The following is a 17,384-nucleotide window of genomic DNA, read 5'->3' as shown; positions in this document are numbered from 1 at the left end:
ATTTGTCATTTTGCTGTCTGTTATTCATTTGGTAGTTTGTTAGAAGAAAAGTATATTGTGAACGACAAGAGTTGTTAGTACCTGGGTGTTAGTGGTTAGTAACGCCGTGACAACTTCGGTAGTCGGTGCACAAGTTGGAGTCGGAGTCGGAGTCGGAGGTGGCAGTGGAAGTGGTTCCGAAGTGGGATCGGGCAAAGGGTCTGGAGTCAATAGGGGCGAAGGGTCGCCTTCCGAAGGTTGTAGATCGCGATTTGCGCTCGCGTAGTATGTCACTTGGTCGTCGTTCACGCACTCGAGCAGCTGTTGGAACGTTTGATCAACGATTAATTGCCAAGCGAAATGCCAATTAGAAAGTAAGCCTGCAAGAGTCTCATGAATTTATTGGAAATCGTACGAATCGAAGTGAGAACGCAAAAAAAAAGAAAAAAGAAAAAAGGAAAAAAGGACCATCAGGCGAAGAAAGAAGAGGAGAGAAACAAACGTGTTTCGATTCTTAGCAAACATATCTTTCGAAGCTTCTTTTACGCAGATACATTTATATGTACAATATAAAATTGGTACGGTTGCTGTTTGGAGATGACAGAGCAGAATTCGAAGGGATGGGAGGATAAGCGTAAAGATCGAACGTGCACTACCGATGCGATCGAATTGCGTAGAAATTTGTGGGATGTTAAATCGCTTTTCAAACATTTTCCTCGTCTAAGGACGAGTCTATGATAACGTATGTTAGTACGCAACCAAAGGACAAACACACGCAGTTAAAGTATGTTAGTATTACTTCGAAGCGTCAACACGAAACGAGAAAACAAACGAACGAATAAAAAAAAAAAGAAACATTTTTGTACGCCTTACGTTGCCAAACTTAGGTATAACGTCCCTACGAGCTATCAGCCACCTTTCCCACTGTCAAAGCAAAAGAAAACTAAGTTAAAAATCGAAGGGGAAATGAACGACGTTACAAGAGTCGGAAGGTACTCGAGCAAAATATTTTCAATTTAACGAAACGTTCGTCGCGAATGAAATCTAACAGGGAAAGAACGATTCGCGACAGAAATTGATCGAATACCTTGTTCTCTTCGGACGTTGAATCATCTGCTGGGTCCAGAGACGTGATCAGCGGTAATTCTCGTAACGTGGCATAATCTCCATCATCTTCAGGGCCCCCGTCACCGGTGCCTCGTCTGACTTTTCCTTTATTGCTGCAATCCACACGCACTACGTTGTGATATGTTACAACGAGCTCGTACGAATACTTATCCGTTAGGGTAGACGAGGAAAATAGAGATAATGGGGGAGAGACAGAGAAGAAGAAGGGAAGGGGAGGAAGACAGGAAAAGAGAAGATTGGATAAAGTGGTATCTCTTTTTTGATAGTTTTTAGCGATCCATATATGGTATATTGGACGTAAACGTAAGAAATTTTATTCAGTCTCGTGAAAGCGAAAACGAATAACAATAAGGCTTAGTGAACAAATACAGGTGCCAGCAATACGTGACGTTAACTCCTCGAGATTTGACACTTGGTGCGAATTTTATTGAAAATGAAATATCGCCTATTCGTAAATGCATCGATATCCCATGCAATGTTCGATACGCATAACGTAAAAACATAACGTAAGGTAAGATAAGGTAACGTAATTGTTATTTCATATGATATTAGTAACGCTTTTTTTTTCCTTTTTAAGAATTCCTGCTAGATCGTGATAGGAAATAGGCGTAATAATATAACATTATGATCTCAAAGAGTTAACGAATTTCGATACACTTTAAAAGCACGCAATTTAATAACATTGACAACACGCGCGTGTACGTAAGCGCCAGATACGAACACGGTACGATTAAGTGGAAAAAGAATTCAAGGTGAGAAGAGGAGATCGATAGGAAATTACTCGCTTGAATATCGTAAGAGCAACAAACATTATAAAAATACATAGTAGCCAAAGCAGGAGAATTCCACAAAGGGAACGCAGGTTATGATAAAAAGGCGATGGCAAGTTTTCCGTGATACGGACTGATTACCGAATTGGAACGATCGATCAGGCGAATTCTCTACAGGAATCTCGAGTAAATATTAGTTTACAGGAAGGAGAGAGAGAGAGAGAGAGTAAATGAAAGTGAAGACGAGCATGAGCACGGGCACGGACACGACGATACATACAGAAAGACATCAAGAGGAGGGAGGAGGGTAGTTACCGCGAGCCTGACGTACTAGGCAGGTCGTTAAAGGTGACCTTGGGCTTCAATTTCTTATTCAGCCAGCCCTTTTCCGTCGTTGGTGCTACATTCCCGTCGTTCGGCGATCTAGTCGGCGATGGACGTAATTTTGGTCTTAGCCAATAAATCTGTTCGTCGTCGGCTGCTGAGTCGCCGTTTACGGAATCCACGTTTCCTACAATTGGAATAAGATAAAAATGATTATAGTAGACAGCGTCGCGAAATACTGATATTTATAAATATTTATAAATTTATAAATTCCAATCAAGGTATCAAAATTATGAACAAATTTCGGATACAGAATGTTTGGAACTTATCTTTCAAGTTAGAAACAATATCAGCCGTTAATATTTTTTAAACGATAATATACCGTGGAAAGCAAACAGAGGGTCGTGCTATAAACGGTTCTGTTACGCAAGACTATAGCTTGTTCGTCAGCTCGACGTATCGCCAGTGTAATAAAAATTGACTCGGAGACAATTATTAAAAGAAAACCTTTAACAGTAGTACAAGTATATCGCCGATATTGCTGCAACTTTGGACCAAATTAAAACACAAAATATTCACGAGTATTCAAAGGTATGAAAAGGTTTCTCGTACGCTCTCATGCGCTTACCACCGCCTTCCTCCATAATCGCCTTACTCCATAGCGCGCTGTCTTACCTTGACTGCGTGCTTTCCTTTCAATAGCCGCCTTTTGTATCACGCTCATGATAGCTTTCTTCGGCGACGCGTCGGCAATCGTGTAAGTTCTACCATTCCCAACGACCAGTAACGGCGCGTTAGTTCCGTCCTCGTCGTCTCTGGCTGACAATAGATCCACGTCAGTTACGAGTTTCACCGATCTGGCTGACCTAACGGTGGCTCGACCGATCGTCACTCGCAATTTGAATGTCCAGCGTTGTTTTATCGTGAGAAAGATCCATAAGAGTAACCAGAGGAACAAGTGCAGAACAGTAGCGACGACGCAAGCTAATATTGCACCATCCAGACTGCCACGATATACGACGCTGTAGTCGTAGAGCAACGGTGCGCTGCAGATCGCGATCGCCAGGAATACGCACAGAGCGGTGCAGTGAATGAAATATATCCAACCATTGCCACTTCTATTCTCCTTTGACAAGATTATTCGACGCTCTCGTTCTTGGCTCAAAAACGCCGTAAACCTGTATGTGCAGAAACGCAAAGAAGTTAAAGAAACTTTTGTATGGCGAAAGGCAGTTTCATTAAAGAACGAAATAGGGCAGAATGAAAGAAAACATGGGAGGGGATGGAAAGCGACTTACCTGCCGTAAGCGTAGAAATACATCACCATGCTAGAACAGAGCACCAGGAGGGAGGAAAGAGCAAACAAGACGAGGGTAACGTGTGGGTTTAATAAGAAGTAAGAGTCCCCGAAGATCGTTGATATGCTGCTAGTAGTCGATATAGTGCGATACTGTTGTCGAAGAACTGGTAGCACCTTCAACGGTCCCATCACTTGAACCTGAACATATTACAAATTTTAACTTTCCTGTTATTTTTTATTTTCGTAAGGGAATTTACTGCAAGAGTGTCTCTTACCTTGTAAAGTACGGACATCCCAATATAGGCTAATAAACTCTGGGCGGAATTGACGATCAACTGGAAACTAAAAATCGTGGCCAGCGGTTTATTGCACGACCAGAACACCGCTGGGTATCTCACGGAATACACTCCGAGAGCGATGGCGTAATTCAAGTACTCGAGAGTAATAGGTCCGTATGATTCAGCTAATGGAGATACAAGAAGAAAGATTACGACAAATCAGAGAAAGAGAGAACAACTCGAGATTCGATTTTAACTTACCCGCTTGAAACTCGAGATTCAGCTTCTCCGGGTGATCCAAATCAGCTAAACTATTCATCGTCAACGACATACTCTGCGCCGTCATATTCCCAACGCTCTTACCGGGCCTAACAGTCGTCGATGATTTCCCCGTGTTCTTCGTTTTCAATTTACTCCTCGAATTATTGCTTCGAATAATCGACTTCGCGGCGGTAGGTCTTCTAACGGTATTGCCATACTTCATCGAGCTAGACGTTGAAGATAACGTCGACGGTGACGTTGTTGTTACAGCTGTAGCAGCGGTTGGAACTGCGGTTGCGGTCGTAGTCGCAGCCGTAACCGTTGCCGCTTCGTCTGAGCTTGCAGGCGCTTTAACGCTTCTCGTTGTTGTTGTCGTCGTCGTTGTCGTTGTTATCGTTGCCGTAGTCGTTTCTGCCATATTTGTGCCGGTCGTTGCTGTTGTTGTAATCGGAGAAGCCGCGGATGTTAGTCTCGAGGAATTTAGTTTCGATGCTCCATCGACTATGGACGGTGTTTTTGTCGTGTCGTTAATAATTTTTGGCGTCATGGGCATCGTAATCTTGTTGGTAGGTAAAGTAGTGCTAACGCTTGAAACTCTTGCATTGGATACGGGTAGATTGGTACTGGCTGGTGTACGAAACTGACCAAGATGTTCGTTCGTGCTGTCGCGTGGTCGAAATTCCATCGCTGCTGATTTATTAATAACGTCGGTCAATTCCAATTTCGTCGTGACGATGTCGTTGGCTATATTATCGGATTCTTCGTCCGGTGCTAAGGTGACGAAAGGCTGAGGAGTTATGAAGCCCGTTAGGATGCTGAGATTCACGTTTGGATTCATGAAACTGGATACAACCAGACGATCCCGGTGAGTCACTAGCCAATCGAGGTCCGTACGCCATATCGTTTCTGGAAAATAGGAAGCATCGATTTAATAGGATTAATCGAGCTGGTATCCGCATTGCGCTCCATTTGGCAATCTTTACAACGAATCGCTTCGGTTATAGTTCACGAGTTTGACGGACGTTGATGGAACGCGCGAATGCTTTACGCGAGTCGCAAAATTATAATAAATGATAGATAGAAATTGAGAGATGGCGTGTAGGATGCATCTAGGCAACTACACGTGTTTCTAATCCGTTCCTCGAAATATTATCCGTCTCACGAGACCAAAGAAATCTCCGCTTAGATTTTATTTCTTCAATTACGTTCATAAAGATACGAATTTACATACATGCGCGCAATCTGATAATTTCGTGTTAATCATTAGCCAGTTCCGCCCTGTGGTTTCGTGTTTTTGATCACGGATCGCGTGAATAGATCCCGCAGCCGGCATTACGATAGCGCCAGAAAAAGAAGAGAAGAATTCGAATATCTCGGAGTACGAAATCATCGAGCATAAGATGGTTTTTTTTTTTTTTTTAACGAGATCGAAGAATACCGTGTACAAGGGTTGAGAATTGATTCGTTCTAAAAAAATGGTATATTTTTTCTTTCCTCGGTTAAGTGGCTCAAGGTGGAAGGATTCGAGGAACGAGAAATCCTGTAGCTAGCTGTGTGCACACACCTGGCCGATCAATACACGAACCAGAACGTAGTCAGGACGAAGTTGCCCCGTTACATTCCAAACGCCCCTTTCTCCATGCGCGAATCGTTTTACCCCATAACGATAGCGATCTGAATCCGAAGCGCGATTCATTGATCGTCATCGACTCGATTGAAATGTTTCTGATCAATGGTAACGAAGGCACACGCGAGTGATAGCTTTAAGCTGGGAGATGCACAGTTAAACAATTACGGATGAGATCAGCCTAAACGAAGATCCGCTTGAAGCTAGTGCAGCTTCGGATAGATTTTTAATTAGTTTCTCTCGGATTACTCGAACTTACTGCAAGGTAGTGGAGCATATTCAACCAGGACGAAACGCGTGTTGGAAAAAGAAATGAAGGTACTCGTGAAAACTATCGTTGCCTTCTTCTACGTAAAACAGCAGAGACAACGCGTTATCATCGTTATCCTGAAATATCGTTCGAATCGTATAACTGTCCACAAAAATGAATCACGTTTCTAATGAAAAGCGAGACCGTTCAAAACACGCGTCACCGTAATCGCGGAACACGAACAGAAACAGCGATAGGTGTCGGTCGTTACCTTTTGGCAGAAATCCAGCGTGTATCAATCTAGCCTCCATGAGCAGCGAGGGCAGCAGGAAGCACATGGCTGTGCAAAGGTGTACGAAAGCAGCCGTGGGACCTCCGTGTCGCCATAAATTATTCGCCAAACCTGCGAATCGACAGCACGGGAATTGTGTAGCTACAAATGGTTCTGCTTTCTATTCTTCGTCGAGCGAAATATCCCAGCTTGGATGTTTGATGGAGAGGAGGACATAAACCGGGATGAAAAATACATGGCACGTATACTCACTGTGGTCAGGATTGTTGGTAAGCAAGGATGAAGGCGGGTCGCGCGAACAGGCGCTCAAATGACGACCGAGCTTCACTCCATCGTTCGCCAGGTTGCCTAGCTTTAGGAAGGCCGCGCCAAGCAGAACCGGCAGTAGAACAACCCCGGCTCCGGCTAGCACCAGACACGCGTATAACTCTACCTTCGGCGGTGGAGCGTCCGCCGGCCAAGGTAACGATAAATATGCTGCAAATTTAACCAACCAACCTGTCATGTCGAAGGTATACGGTGTATCTCGAAAGTGTAATAGAACTAGAAAATTTAGAGACGGTACGTGTCATGATTAATTCCGATAATCAAAGTTCTACTATATTCGAACATTATGACGAGAAACTTTCGTGAATATATTACTCGCGTTACAGGAAACTATTTGCAACTTGATCGATATTGTAACTGGACACGGCTATCGCGATCATATTGGTAAAGTTCGAAACGGAACAGAAATTTCGCGTTTAAATATATAACAAAGCTTGGATCGTGTTTCATAGAGCGTAATAATTCAAAAAATCCGTCAACGCCAACTTGAAATTTTGCACCTTTACAAAATATCTCCATAAGCGTTGAAATATTTTCGCGAATCACTGTACGTTACTGCACTACGTACTGCGTTTCTTCCGTGAATTTCACGGAAAGCCAAGTTTCCTCTTTCAGTTCGAAAAACGACGATTTCACTTACCGGCAAACCTTTTTGCGTATCTCAAGCCGATGTAAGCTTGAAAAGCGACCGCCAAAACGCCGTACCAGACGGACCACAAACTATTCACGTGACCTCGTATACAAGAGTTTCGTCTAGTAGACCTTCGTGGCTTTTTCGCTTTGTTGGTAGTTGTGATACCGCTGGAGTTTACGCTGGACACTATCGGAAGCGGTTTTAATGGCTTTTTGCACTTTGCTTGATTTACCTCGTTATTATTTTCGTAACCCATTAAGCTTCCCGTCATTGACATCTTGTTCTGAAAGAGAGACGTTTCGTTCGTTCATCATCCAACTATCGAGGGCGGTATATCGCGCGTGAAAAAATTGCACGCGTATAATTTTGCAATCTTTCACTTTCGGATTCGGCGATCGAAGTTTCCAGTGGGCGTGAAGTCGAACATCGATCGGATTTCGAATATTTACCGAGTATTCTGCTATGTTTCTAGTGTAGGCGTCTTAATGTTTCGAAGGAGTTAGTTTGGAACAATCGATGCGGAGCTGTGGCATTTTCGGAGGTGACAGCGCCGCCTGAAACGTAAAAAGAAAATCGAATTATCGGATAGTCCAAAATGCCTGAAATAAATCAAGCGAATCGCTTCCTTGTACGCGACCCGTCAGAACGTACACAGCGTACGATAGAAAACGAGGACGCCCGGACGCTGCAGTGATCGAACCGTGAAACTGACCGGACTTATCTACTTATGTTATACACCTATGTATACTACGAGGCACACGCACAAAAGTTGTTGCCCGTCAACGTATATACAAAGCCTGTTGATTCGTTTGTACCTAGAGCATCGTGATCTTCCGTTCAAGCTATGTAAGTGGCAAAAGGACGTGTGTCCAAAGAATACCAATATGCCATTGCTCCTGCACGTAACTAAATTTTGATATTTATTTATTTTCCTCGATCGATAAGAATTCAACGAGAATTCAATAAGAATGGGAGAACGTTGGAAACGATTAGAAAGTCAGTTTAAGAAGATGTTGGGATACTTCTTGATAGAAGGCGGGTAGGAGAAGTACAAAGACCGAGACGAAGACTTAAACGCGCATTGTGCATAAACGGTATCGTTTGAACGTAGAATAGACGAGAAAGGGGAAACTGACGCGTAGGGTGTGAGCATTGTTCGAAAAGTTGCGGAGAAAATTACGCATCGTGTCTATCCGCGAACAACTCGATGCTTCCCCAATCGTGAAACCGACAATGACGAAGCGCGGGAAGAAGAAAAATGATCGAGCGGCTTAATGCTTACCGACAATCGCGGTAGCGAGTCGTACAAAAGGGCCGAAACAGAGGAGGACCAGCGTAGCGTGGTAATTCTAGTGCTCTTACGACCACATCTCCCTCTCTCTTTCCCTCCTTTCTCTCCCTATCGGCTTTTTTCTTGCACGCTCAGCTTCGTAAAGTCGTTTCTTTTCGTTTCTTTGACGAAAGAAGCCGTTTTTCCGAGATGATTACTTTGCAGAGAAATTCTTTTTTAGTCGGATATTGCTCCTGATCTTTTGCTTCGCCACGGTATTCAAAAGAAGGAAGCGATACCGTGGAGACGGACTCTGAAGAGGCTCGGCGTCGTAACAAAAAGAAACCAGTCTTTTCATTTTCCGTTTGATACGAGGTCGAAGGAGAAACAAAGACAGAAAGAGAGAATCTATTATCGTAGAAGCACGATCGTACCGTAATCTCACTAGGGTTGACCCACTTGTCGCGAACGATATTCGAACAAGCTGGAATTGGAAATTTCGATGATCGATAGCGCGCTTCTTCCTACGATAAGATTCGTCTCTCTCTCTCTATTCCTCTGCCTGCGTTTTGCTATTTCAGTTGCTTCATCGTCATTTGAAAGTTCCTTTGAAAGTTTCAAATTTTTGTTTCTCCAATTCTGGCAAATTGGCAACTAACGTGTTTCCTCTAATTACGCGAGAGAAGCTTCCCCCGAGGGAAAAGCAGGTACAGAAGAACGGAACGTGGACCGATGGTCCGTCGGTGAAGTTGGACAAGACGAATGGTCGTGAGTGCAATGGAAAATCGAACGAACGTTCAGTCACGATGTAGCGAGAATGAAAAACCGTGTAACTCGTAGATGGACTTTCCTCCAGGGAGAAGGACGAATAAAACGAATTCTGGCTGTTTGTCAAAATTTTCACGACTACAGCTCTTCGGTACCATTTGGCGAGGCTACTGGCAGAAAGTGATTGTGTTTCTCGACGATCGTTTCTGAGCAAAAAACGACGAACGTTCGTGCACCGTGTAAAAGAATTAATATGAACAACCATCTTGAACGTACAATAAGCGTCGAGGGATGGTCGTTCACGCTGAACATAGAGGTTCATCGATATGACGGGGAATTGGCTGTTTAAATATTTTTCCGATGTCGTATCTCGGCGTTGAAATACTTTCGCGAGACACTGTGCATACGTAATTGGTTAAACTGTCAAAACGATCGATCTACTCACCGAACGGAGGAGAACAACCGCCGTCGTCGCTGTCGCCGTCACCGTCGTCGTCGCCGTCGTGCTGCTCGTCGAGTTAAGCGACGAGTTAAGCGACGAGTTAAGCGACGAGTTGCGCTTTGAACGCTATGCGGATCTGAAATGGAAACCAAAGGTTCTTTCAAGTTTCTATAAACGAACGTACGAATGGATTCCAGCCACGCTCGCGAATCGATTAGCCATTGTCGTTTTCACTGTTGAACAAAGCGATTCGTTGATCGATTATTCTGCCTCGCTGGATTTCCAGAGTATATGAATAGATGAATTTAATCCAATCTGTAGCTACTGTTATTCGAAAATAGTTATATTCGTTTCCATCCATTATGATATGTTAGCGGGAGGAACAAATTTCTGCTTATTATTATTATTATTTATGTGTGGATGGCAGGTTTTGATACAAAAGAAAAATACAATAATATAAAATGAACGAATAATTGCCACTGTTAATAATAACGGATGATAAATGGGGCGAAAGTATCAGCGAATTACACACAGCATTTGCAACATTTTTCTTAAGTACGGGAAACGATTCGCAACAGAAGTTTAATCGACGGGTAAATAAATTAGCAAGCGCGATTAATGCAACTACTAGAAGCGTAATTGCATGCACATAGAGATGCGTAGAAAATTAGGAATCTCCTGAAAGGCCTGAATGTAATGTACATTACTCGATGTAATGATTTACGATTTCGCATACGAATATGGTATTAGCTATTTAGGAAAATACGGAATCGCGCAGACATTTGCAGATATCGAAACAACGAACACTACCTGCATTGAAATTGCACGAGTCCTAAGTTCAAACTATCGCGCGGATTATATCATCGTTGGAGTAATTCCGGACAGTAAGGTAGTTGGCAGACACGACTCTCTCCGCTACATATTTTAACAGCACCGTCAACGAGCAAAGGGTGGTTTCTCTTAATTAATTTGCATCGGTTAGCAATCTGAAGAGGTCGTTTATCTCGTGGCGAGCATGTTCTCGCGTGTTCCAACGTTACATCGTGCTGTAGCTCGTTATTTCCGTTTCCGGAACGTCTCCGACATTCCGAGACAGCTACTTACGTGGCTGTGTCGGCGAGGACAGCCGGAACACCCTATTAATCCTATATATTCCGTATATCGCCTGGCAACTGATTCGACCTCGTCTGGTCTGCCGCTCTCTGTACTCGTGACTCGTCTTGTTTTGAGATTCAAATTAGTCGAGTTTCTTTTCGTCGTCGGTCGGCCAGTCGTAAACAATATCGAACCGAAACTAAGGTTAACGATAGGTGAAGAACGAGATGGCGAAGAACGTGCGAGAAAGGTCCGTTCTCTGTGTTCGCAGGGCATTAGCCCGCGATTGCCGTTTCATGCTCCCGTCAATCAACCGCCTTTCGATCGGTCTCCGGCTCTTCCCACCAACTCTACTCGGCCTATCCTCCATCTGCTCGACCTGCCCTGAACGTCAGGGATACGAATGACTTTGTTCATTTTTAATCGACGCGACGGCGTGCATTTTGTCAGAGATATTGGGAGACTGGCGATCATTCGCCAGGATCGCACGAGTTTGGCCTTTAAGAGAAGCTGGTTTAAAGCTAACGCAAATCTCATCCTCGATTATGTCTAGGCACGACGGGGAAAAAAATTTCTTTCCCGGTGAAATTATTGCGCGTGAAGACGCGCGATCCGCAGACAAGGAGAGGAAAGTTCGTTACGAGGCAGCAAGGTATTGGGACGAACGGCGACAGGCACGCCGATCGTCCTTTACGGAATGCAATATCAGCCGAGAACGGGAGAGCCGGTCGTTGGATGAATCCTCGACCTGCATTCGGTCTCGTCGAGGACAATGCATCGAGGTCCCTTTTGTTTGTCGGTCAACACCGAAGGCATCGATGGCAGGAGGAGTAGCTGGCAGGCTGCCAATGGCTAGCTCACCACTGTTGCCTACAGCGTGCGCTTGCACCAGTCAGAGGCATCGACACCTCAATTATCGACGTCAACCGATCTCGCGTTTCAACATCCCCTGAACCCTTCGTATTTCTGCTTGTGTTTGCATTCGTTTTCTCTATTAGCCGTTTGCGTTCTCGTCTTTGCTCGTGTTCACGATGCTCCTCTACTTCTCTTTCTTTCTTCCTCTCCAGAGAGGATTAGAAGAAACGCGCAACGACTCGAAGATGGTAATATTTCAACGAAGATCGTGTTGGACCGTTGCCAGGAAACATTTGCTCTCTGTAAAATTTCGTCCTATATTCAAATCACGATTTCTCTCGGTGGTTTTTCACGAAGACGAAAAAGAGATTCCGCTGACTTTCGTGGAAGTAGATCTAGCGTCCAAATTAACCCATTCATATCGTACGAACGGCATTTCTTTCTCTTATCTTTTTTATCTCGTTATCTGCGCCAGCTTCGTGATATACTCTTTCGAATGATCGTCGTCGAACATGAACGCGATCTTTCGACGACTTATACGTAGACTTCTTACACTTATACGTAGACAGAAGACGGACGCTTGTTGGAAAGTGGAACCGCGATCGACGATCGATTTTATTCACCTTCACGTTCGACTTAATCGCGAAACATTCACCGCTGAAAGTACGAAACGAAGTGTAAAAAGCAAAACTCGACACAGGTATTTCGCGTGCGTTTCACCTTGTCGTGCACGTCAGACCTTTCATAAAGGTCAAGTACGAAATATACTACGATAGTTGGTAGTAACTTGGCTATTTACGTACGAAGGGTGACATCTCTGGTTACGCATCGCGTACACCGGCAATTTCCGTATGCAGCTCCGTTTTTGCTTTCGTTTTATTTGAAACAGCACCGAAATAGCTGGATACGCATGGCACGATATAAACTATAGGCTATAGACGCTCGCGCGACCGTAAATTCCTGCCGAATTACGTTGCTGGGCTGGATTCACGAGACGGCTGAGAAAAGCCGAGGTCGACGATGCATCGTAATCGTAATCGTCGACGCGTCTATTATCGTACGAAGCAGCCACGATCGTTATCGGAAATCTACGGTTCCCCTCTCGCCACTATTTCATCGATTTCATACAAAAAGCTGAAACGTTGAATGGAATAGTCCTAGGCTGCCTATAGCGTTCTCCCCGTATTGTTCTCCGTTACTGTTACATAATTAGGCTGCAGATTTGTATACCTTTATGAAGAAATTTAAAGATGCGAAAATACGCAAAATATGAATGTCCATAAATATTGGTAACGCGATAACGATATTCTCTTCGTTGCCGCAATTACTTTGAAAGCTGACGACGGTAAAACATCGGGGAAATGAAATCTAATCTAAAAGCGAATTTCGAAAGATGTGTTCAGAAATAGAAGAAAGCGGCAGGGGCACCGTATGTTTTTCTTCGAAGAACGTCGATATTCCCGCATTCTCTCTCCGGTGTCTTAAATTAAGCATGCACTTCGAATTTAACGCAGCGAAGCGAATAACAGGGAAACGGCGTCACGTTCGCTGACTCCATAGCCGACAACGACGTTGTTCGTCGTCGAGAACACGACGACAACGACAACGCGACGGCGCTTCCTCGAATACGAAATCCTTCCTGTAGACGAGTATGGAGTATGGAGTTGCAAGTTGGTCACGAGTTTACTTTACGCGGAAATTTCTAAAGCACGTTCGATTGCGGCACCGATCGATGCTCGGTCGCAACAAAGAAACAACGAACAGGACGAAGCGAGCGTGTTGCTGGTGCGATCCGCACGAACCTCAACCGGAAATCGATTTTCTATCGAAACGTCTACGTTTCAATGCTTCGTGCCTAGCGTAAATGTTGCCATCCTTGTCTCGCGGCTTCGAAAAACTTGATTTCCTGCGTGTCATTCGTTACTCTCTGTCGATATAGACGTAATACGCGTTCATCTACGCCTTCGTAACAACGCGTTTCATACGCAGCCGAGATGAATTTTCTTTGTACGCGCGTATCCATCGGCGATTGATTTTCCGAGATCAATCACAGCGAACGTTCGAGAGGCATACGACAATAAATAGTACGAGAACCGAGCTAGAAAAAGGAAGGGAGATGTATTCGTCGTTTTTCTAAATCTGTAGCTGTTTGATCCGACGAGGTATAGAACGGTAAACGAATAACAACGGAGGAGGATCTGTGAACGAAAAGCGAGTGCGTTTTACAAGCAGAGCTATTTCTAGATCGGAAGGTTCAACGGAATCGATGTTGAAATTACGTACAGGTTTTGGTGCGTACAACCCCATTCATAAGTATGTTAGAGACTAAAGAAGAGATACTTTTAAAGAAATTGGTACAATGTTATTATATCTTTTTCTCCGTGTTATCACGTCGTTTGAAATGATAAACTGTAAAGAAATTAATATATTCGATGCTACGATATGATAATATCACCGATTGTACGTGTAACTGAGTTTAATCGAATCAAGATTTCGGTCAAACTTGTCAGACACGGTATCGATCGGAATCTTCCATCGAATTCATATCTTTCCAATGAAATATAGACTAGAAGATCGTGGAGCAAGCTTCTGTGACTATTTTATAGCTTTTCCAATTGGTTTCCGCCAACTTTTGTACTACATTCGCGATTGTTATCTTACGGGATCCAAAACATCGATCGATCAACCTAAAAAAGCAAAGGTTCGTCGAAATCTGGAACGACCGGTCGTAGGTGGAGCGGGCCGTAATAATTTATGAACGGAAGTGTACGCACTCGACTTCCGGTGTACGCGCAACGAATGCTCGGAGGAGAGATTTTTAGCATCGGCTCTAGTTCCGAAGACGAAACGATAAACGGGCTAAAATCGTTGGGTGCAGGTGCTTCCGCAACGGTACGGGAAACGCAGCTGCCCGGAATGTTTCTTCGCGTCGCTTCTGCTCGGCTTTCCCCGGTAAATCGATAGAACGAGGTCGACCGGAGCTCGGAGGACCGCGATTCTTTTTCTCCTTGGCTCCACGCGAAACCGGATGAAATCGGAGCCTTCGATTCGAGAAAACGAGTCGACCAACGAACGTGGAAATTTTCTTTCCCAACTAACCTAGAAGACCGGGTAATAATTACATCGCCCTCTTTCTCGAACCTAACCTCACCCTATTACATCCGAATGAGTGGAACGCTTTGTCATGACAAATCGAATCGACGCGATCCTCTTCGTCTCGATGACTCATCGCTCTCTTCCCTTGCCCCTCAAGACATTCCGAAAGAAGAAAGTTTCCCTGTTTTCCGCGGGGTTCCACCGATGACTCATCCTCGAGATTCACCCTCGATTCCACGTTTCAACCAACCGCCTCTACCACGGGACAAGCGAAATTGCCTTAGGATGCTGTTACAGCGAAAGCTTGTACGAATTTTCAAGTTCGTCGACGTCGGTTTAACTCGTATCTGTAACTTGTTAACCAGAGAAGACGAATTGATCGATCGAGCAAACATTCAATCGCTGGATCATTACGATTCCTTCATCGTCTCTCTTCTTGGTTTCCCATCAAAATTACGATATCGAGAAAACTTGAGCGACGTTATACTTTGTTTGTAGCCGGAAATACAGTACGGGTCGAATTGTAGAAAAAAATCGAGTCAGTCGATCGTGAGATAAGAAGGAAGTATAATTGGCAAAAATTGATCCACGTTGTTCTTTATCTTTGAAAAGATTTTTTAGGACGAGCTTTTGATTTTTGAACGGAAGTGACGATGATTAGCGACCAACGAGCAAAGTATCATCCATCCTTCGTCCCTTTTGTCGCTCTCCCTTCTGACAGTCACCGGCTTTCCTTCTCTCCCTCCAACGTTTTATTCCTTCTTGCCGCACACCTCCCATGGCATCCCATTCAATCAATATCCGATGCCGCACACACACACACACACTGCTAAACATTGGGATCTAAACCTCTCATTTTCACCGAGAATTTCGGCAAGGACCATTCTCACGCGAGTATTACGCGATTAACGATCGATCGTAACGATGTATGCGTATAAGAAGGTGATACACAGGTGTAACTAACGTACACGTTTTTCTCGGTACTGCTCGAAATACATTTTTCTTACTTTACAAAGCGTGCACGCGACATAAGGTAAAAATAATAACTGTTGGTTGGTTAATTTAGAAAAAGAAAAAAGAAAAAAAAAAAGAAAAATGCTGCTACTATAGTGATATCGATAAAAACACGATATAAGTATAAACGATGCATGAATATCGCGTTAGAAACGGATCTACTTTGCAAACTATAACTTGGAACTTATCGAACGACTAAATAAACGTCCTAAGATGAGATCCTTCGTGAGACTATTCGCGAACGTGCTAAGACAGCATGGACTTACAGTCGTAGAATATCGACAACGGTTGCAGAGTACGATAGATATCCGACATAACGTAGTTTGGAATAATATAGACGCAACAGAGACTGCAATGGTGACGAGAGCATCGATGTTATTCGATAACGAAAGTAGGTACGCAGTCGATGTCAGTCCTCCTGACAGTCTTGTCTGTGCTTAGCTTACGATCGACTGTGACGCGGCAATTATCGTGAATTTCGCCGTGGCTTGGTAGGGGGTTGCCAGTCAGAATAATTTGAAAGGTAAGCGATAGGGCAGCACGTATACGTGGTGCTCGGTTGCAGCAGGCGGAGCAGACGTATTCGACTCACGGAGTCATAAATTTGAAATTGGAGGAACTGGGAAATAGAATTTCGTACAAATATCGTTTAATCTCGCGGATGTTATGACTGGCCCGACAGATACACGCCAGACCTTTTTATAAATATTTTCGAACAGAACAGCTCTCCGACGAACAACTGCAACAGAGTTGGCGCGAATATCAACATCCCTGACTGGTATTTTTACGATATCCGTTTGCCATATCTGTTCGACAGAATGTAATACACGTTCGTTGTTACGATTGCCTCGCGTAATTCCGATCGATCGAGTAGCCACGACAAACAAGGTTCGTCGCTCTTCGACGGATTAGATCGGACATCCAACCTGATCGTGACTTCCTTTATGGATTAATATGCCCCGGGAATATTAATGGCTTTACGAACGTAATTAGTTTTGTGGCGAAGGGATCGGATTCGATCAGTTTCATCCATTCATCGAGCCGTTTCCGCAAAAGACGGTCGCCTACCGAAAGGGGAGAATTATCGAAACGCCATGGAAATGCGAGGGTTACGAGAATTAGCATTGCCTATCGAAAGTGCGAATAGCTATTTAAACGTTCGAACAAGCGATGGTTGTGATATATCGATCGCTCTCTGCGTTTTTCTTATCGTCTCTTTCGGTCGACCGAAACCGAGGAAAAATTAAGCCTCGACGGTTCGAGGGACGTGCGACATTTTATCGCCAGTGACTCATAAATTAAATTCAATGGGCTAAATTCTAAAGCTGTCCGTGCTGCGGCTACAGAAAGTATTGACACAATGGAGTTCTCTCCATTTTCTTTTTCTACCCGTATATATATACTTCATTTTCGTAGTATCAAACTTTCGCATGAAACATCACGTTATCGTTATCGTTATCCTTATCCTTATCGTTATCGAGCGTCGCATTAAAATACTACCTTTGAACTACCACAAAATAATCGTGAAAACCAGAAGATCAACGAAACCGTACTTGTCGTACTTTTTCCTCTGCGATTCTCCTATGTTAAAAGTAAAAGGAATCGAACGAAATGAAACGTCGAGTTCAGTTAGGAGGATTAACGAGCGACGTGATGCGAGGGCACGCACGTTTT

General features: G+C 44.0%; 1 protein-coding gene across 6 annotated transcripts in view; it reads right to left on the bottom strand.

Moving 5' to 3' along the window:
• The window catches only part of LOC122570331 (protein tincar), a 56,716-nt gene that overhangs the window by 25,754 nt on the left and 13,578 nt on the right, over positions 1-17,384 (bottom strand). For 2 of the 6 annotated variants that reach the window (XM_043732495.1, XM_043732493.1), the window contains exons 2-13: positions 9,654-9,786; positions 7,620-7,724; positions 7,177-7,453; positions 6,462-6,686; positions 6,189-6,320; positions 4,041-4,946; positions 3,777-3,964; positions 3,500-3,699; positions 2,877-3,379; positions 2,193-2,388; positions 1,067-1,199; positions 853-903 (exon numbers count right to left, since the gene is read on the bottom strand). In XM_043732495.1, coding sequence (XP_043588430.1) covers positions 853-903; positions 1,067-1,199; positions 2,193-2,388; positions 2,877-3,379; positions 3,500-3,699; positions 3,777-3,964; positions 4,041-4,946; positions 6,189-6,320; positions 6,462-6,686; positions 7,177-7,447 — 2,805 coding nt within the window. In that variant the 5' untranslated portion in view covers positions 7,448-7,453; positions 7,620-7,724; positions 9,654-9,786. Of the gene's footprint in view, positions 1-81; positions 301-852; positions 904-1,066; positions 1,200-2,192; positions 2,389-2,876; positions 3,380-3,499; positions 3,700-3,776; positions 3,965-4,040; positions 4,947-6,188; positions 6,321-6,461; positions 6,687-7,176; positions 7,454-7,619; positions 7,725-9,653; positions 9,787-17,384 lie in introns of all 6 variants that reach the window. The other 4 variants (XM_043732489.1, XM_043732492.1, XM_043732490.1 and 1 more) reach the window with 4 other exon arrangements.

Source organism: Bombus pyrosoma, linkage group LG8 (genome assembly GCF_014825855.1).
Source record: "Bombus pyrosoma isolate SC7728 linkage group LG8, ASM1482585v1, whole genome shotgun sequence".
NCBI classification, from domain to species: Eukaryota; Metazoa; Arthropoda; class Insecta; order Hymenoptera; family Apidae; genus Bombus; species Bombus pyrosoma.
This window is presented reverse-complemented; position numbering and strand designations above follow the sequence as displayed.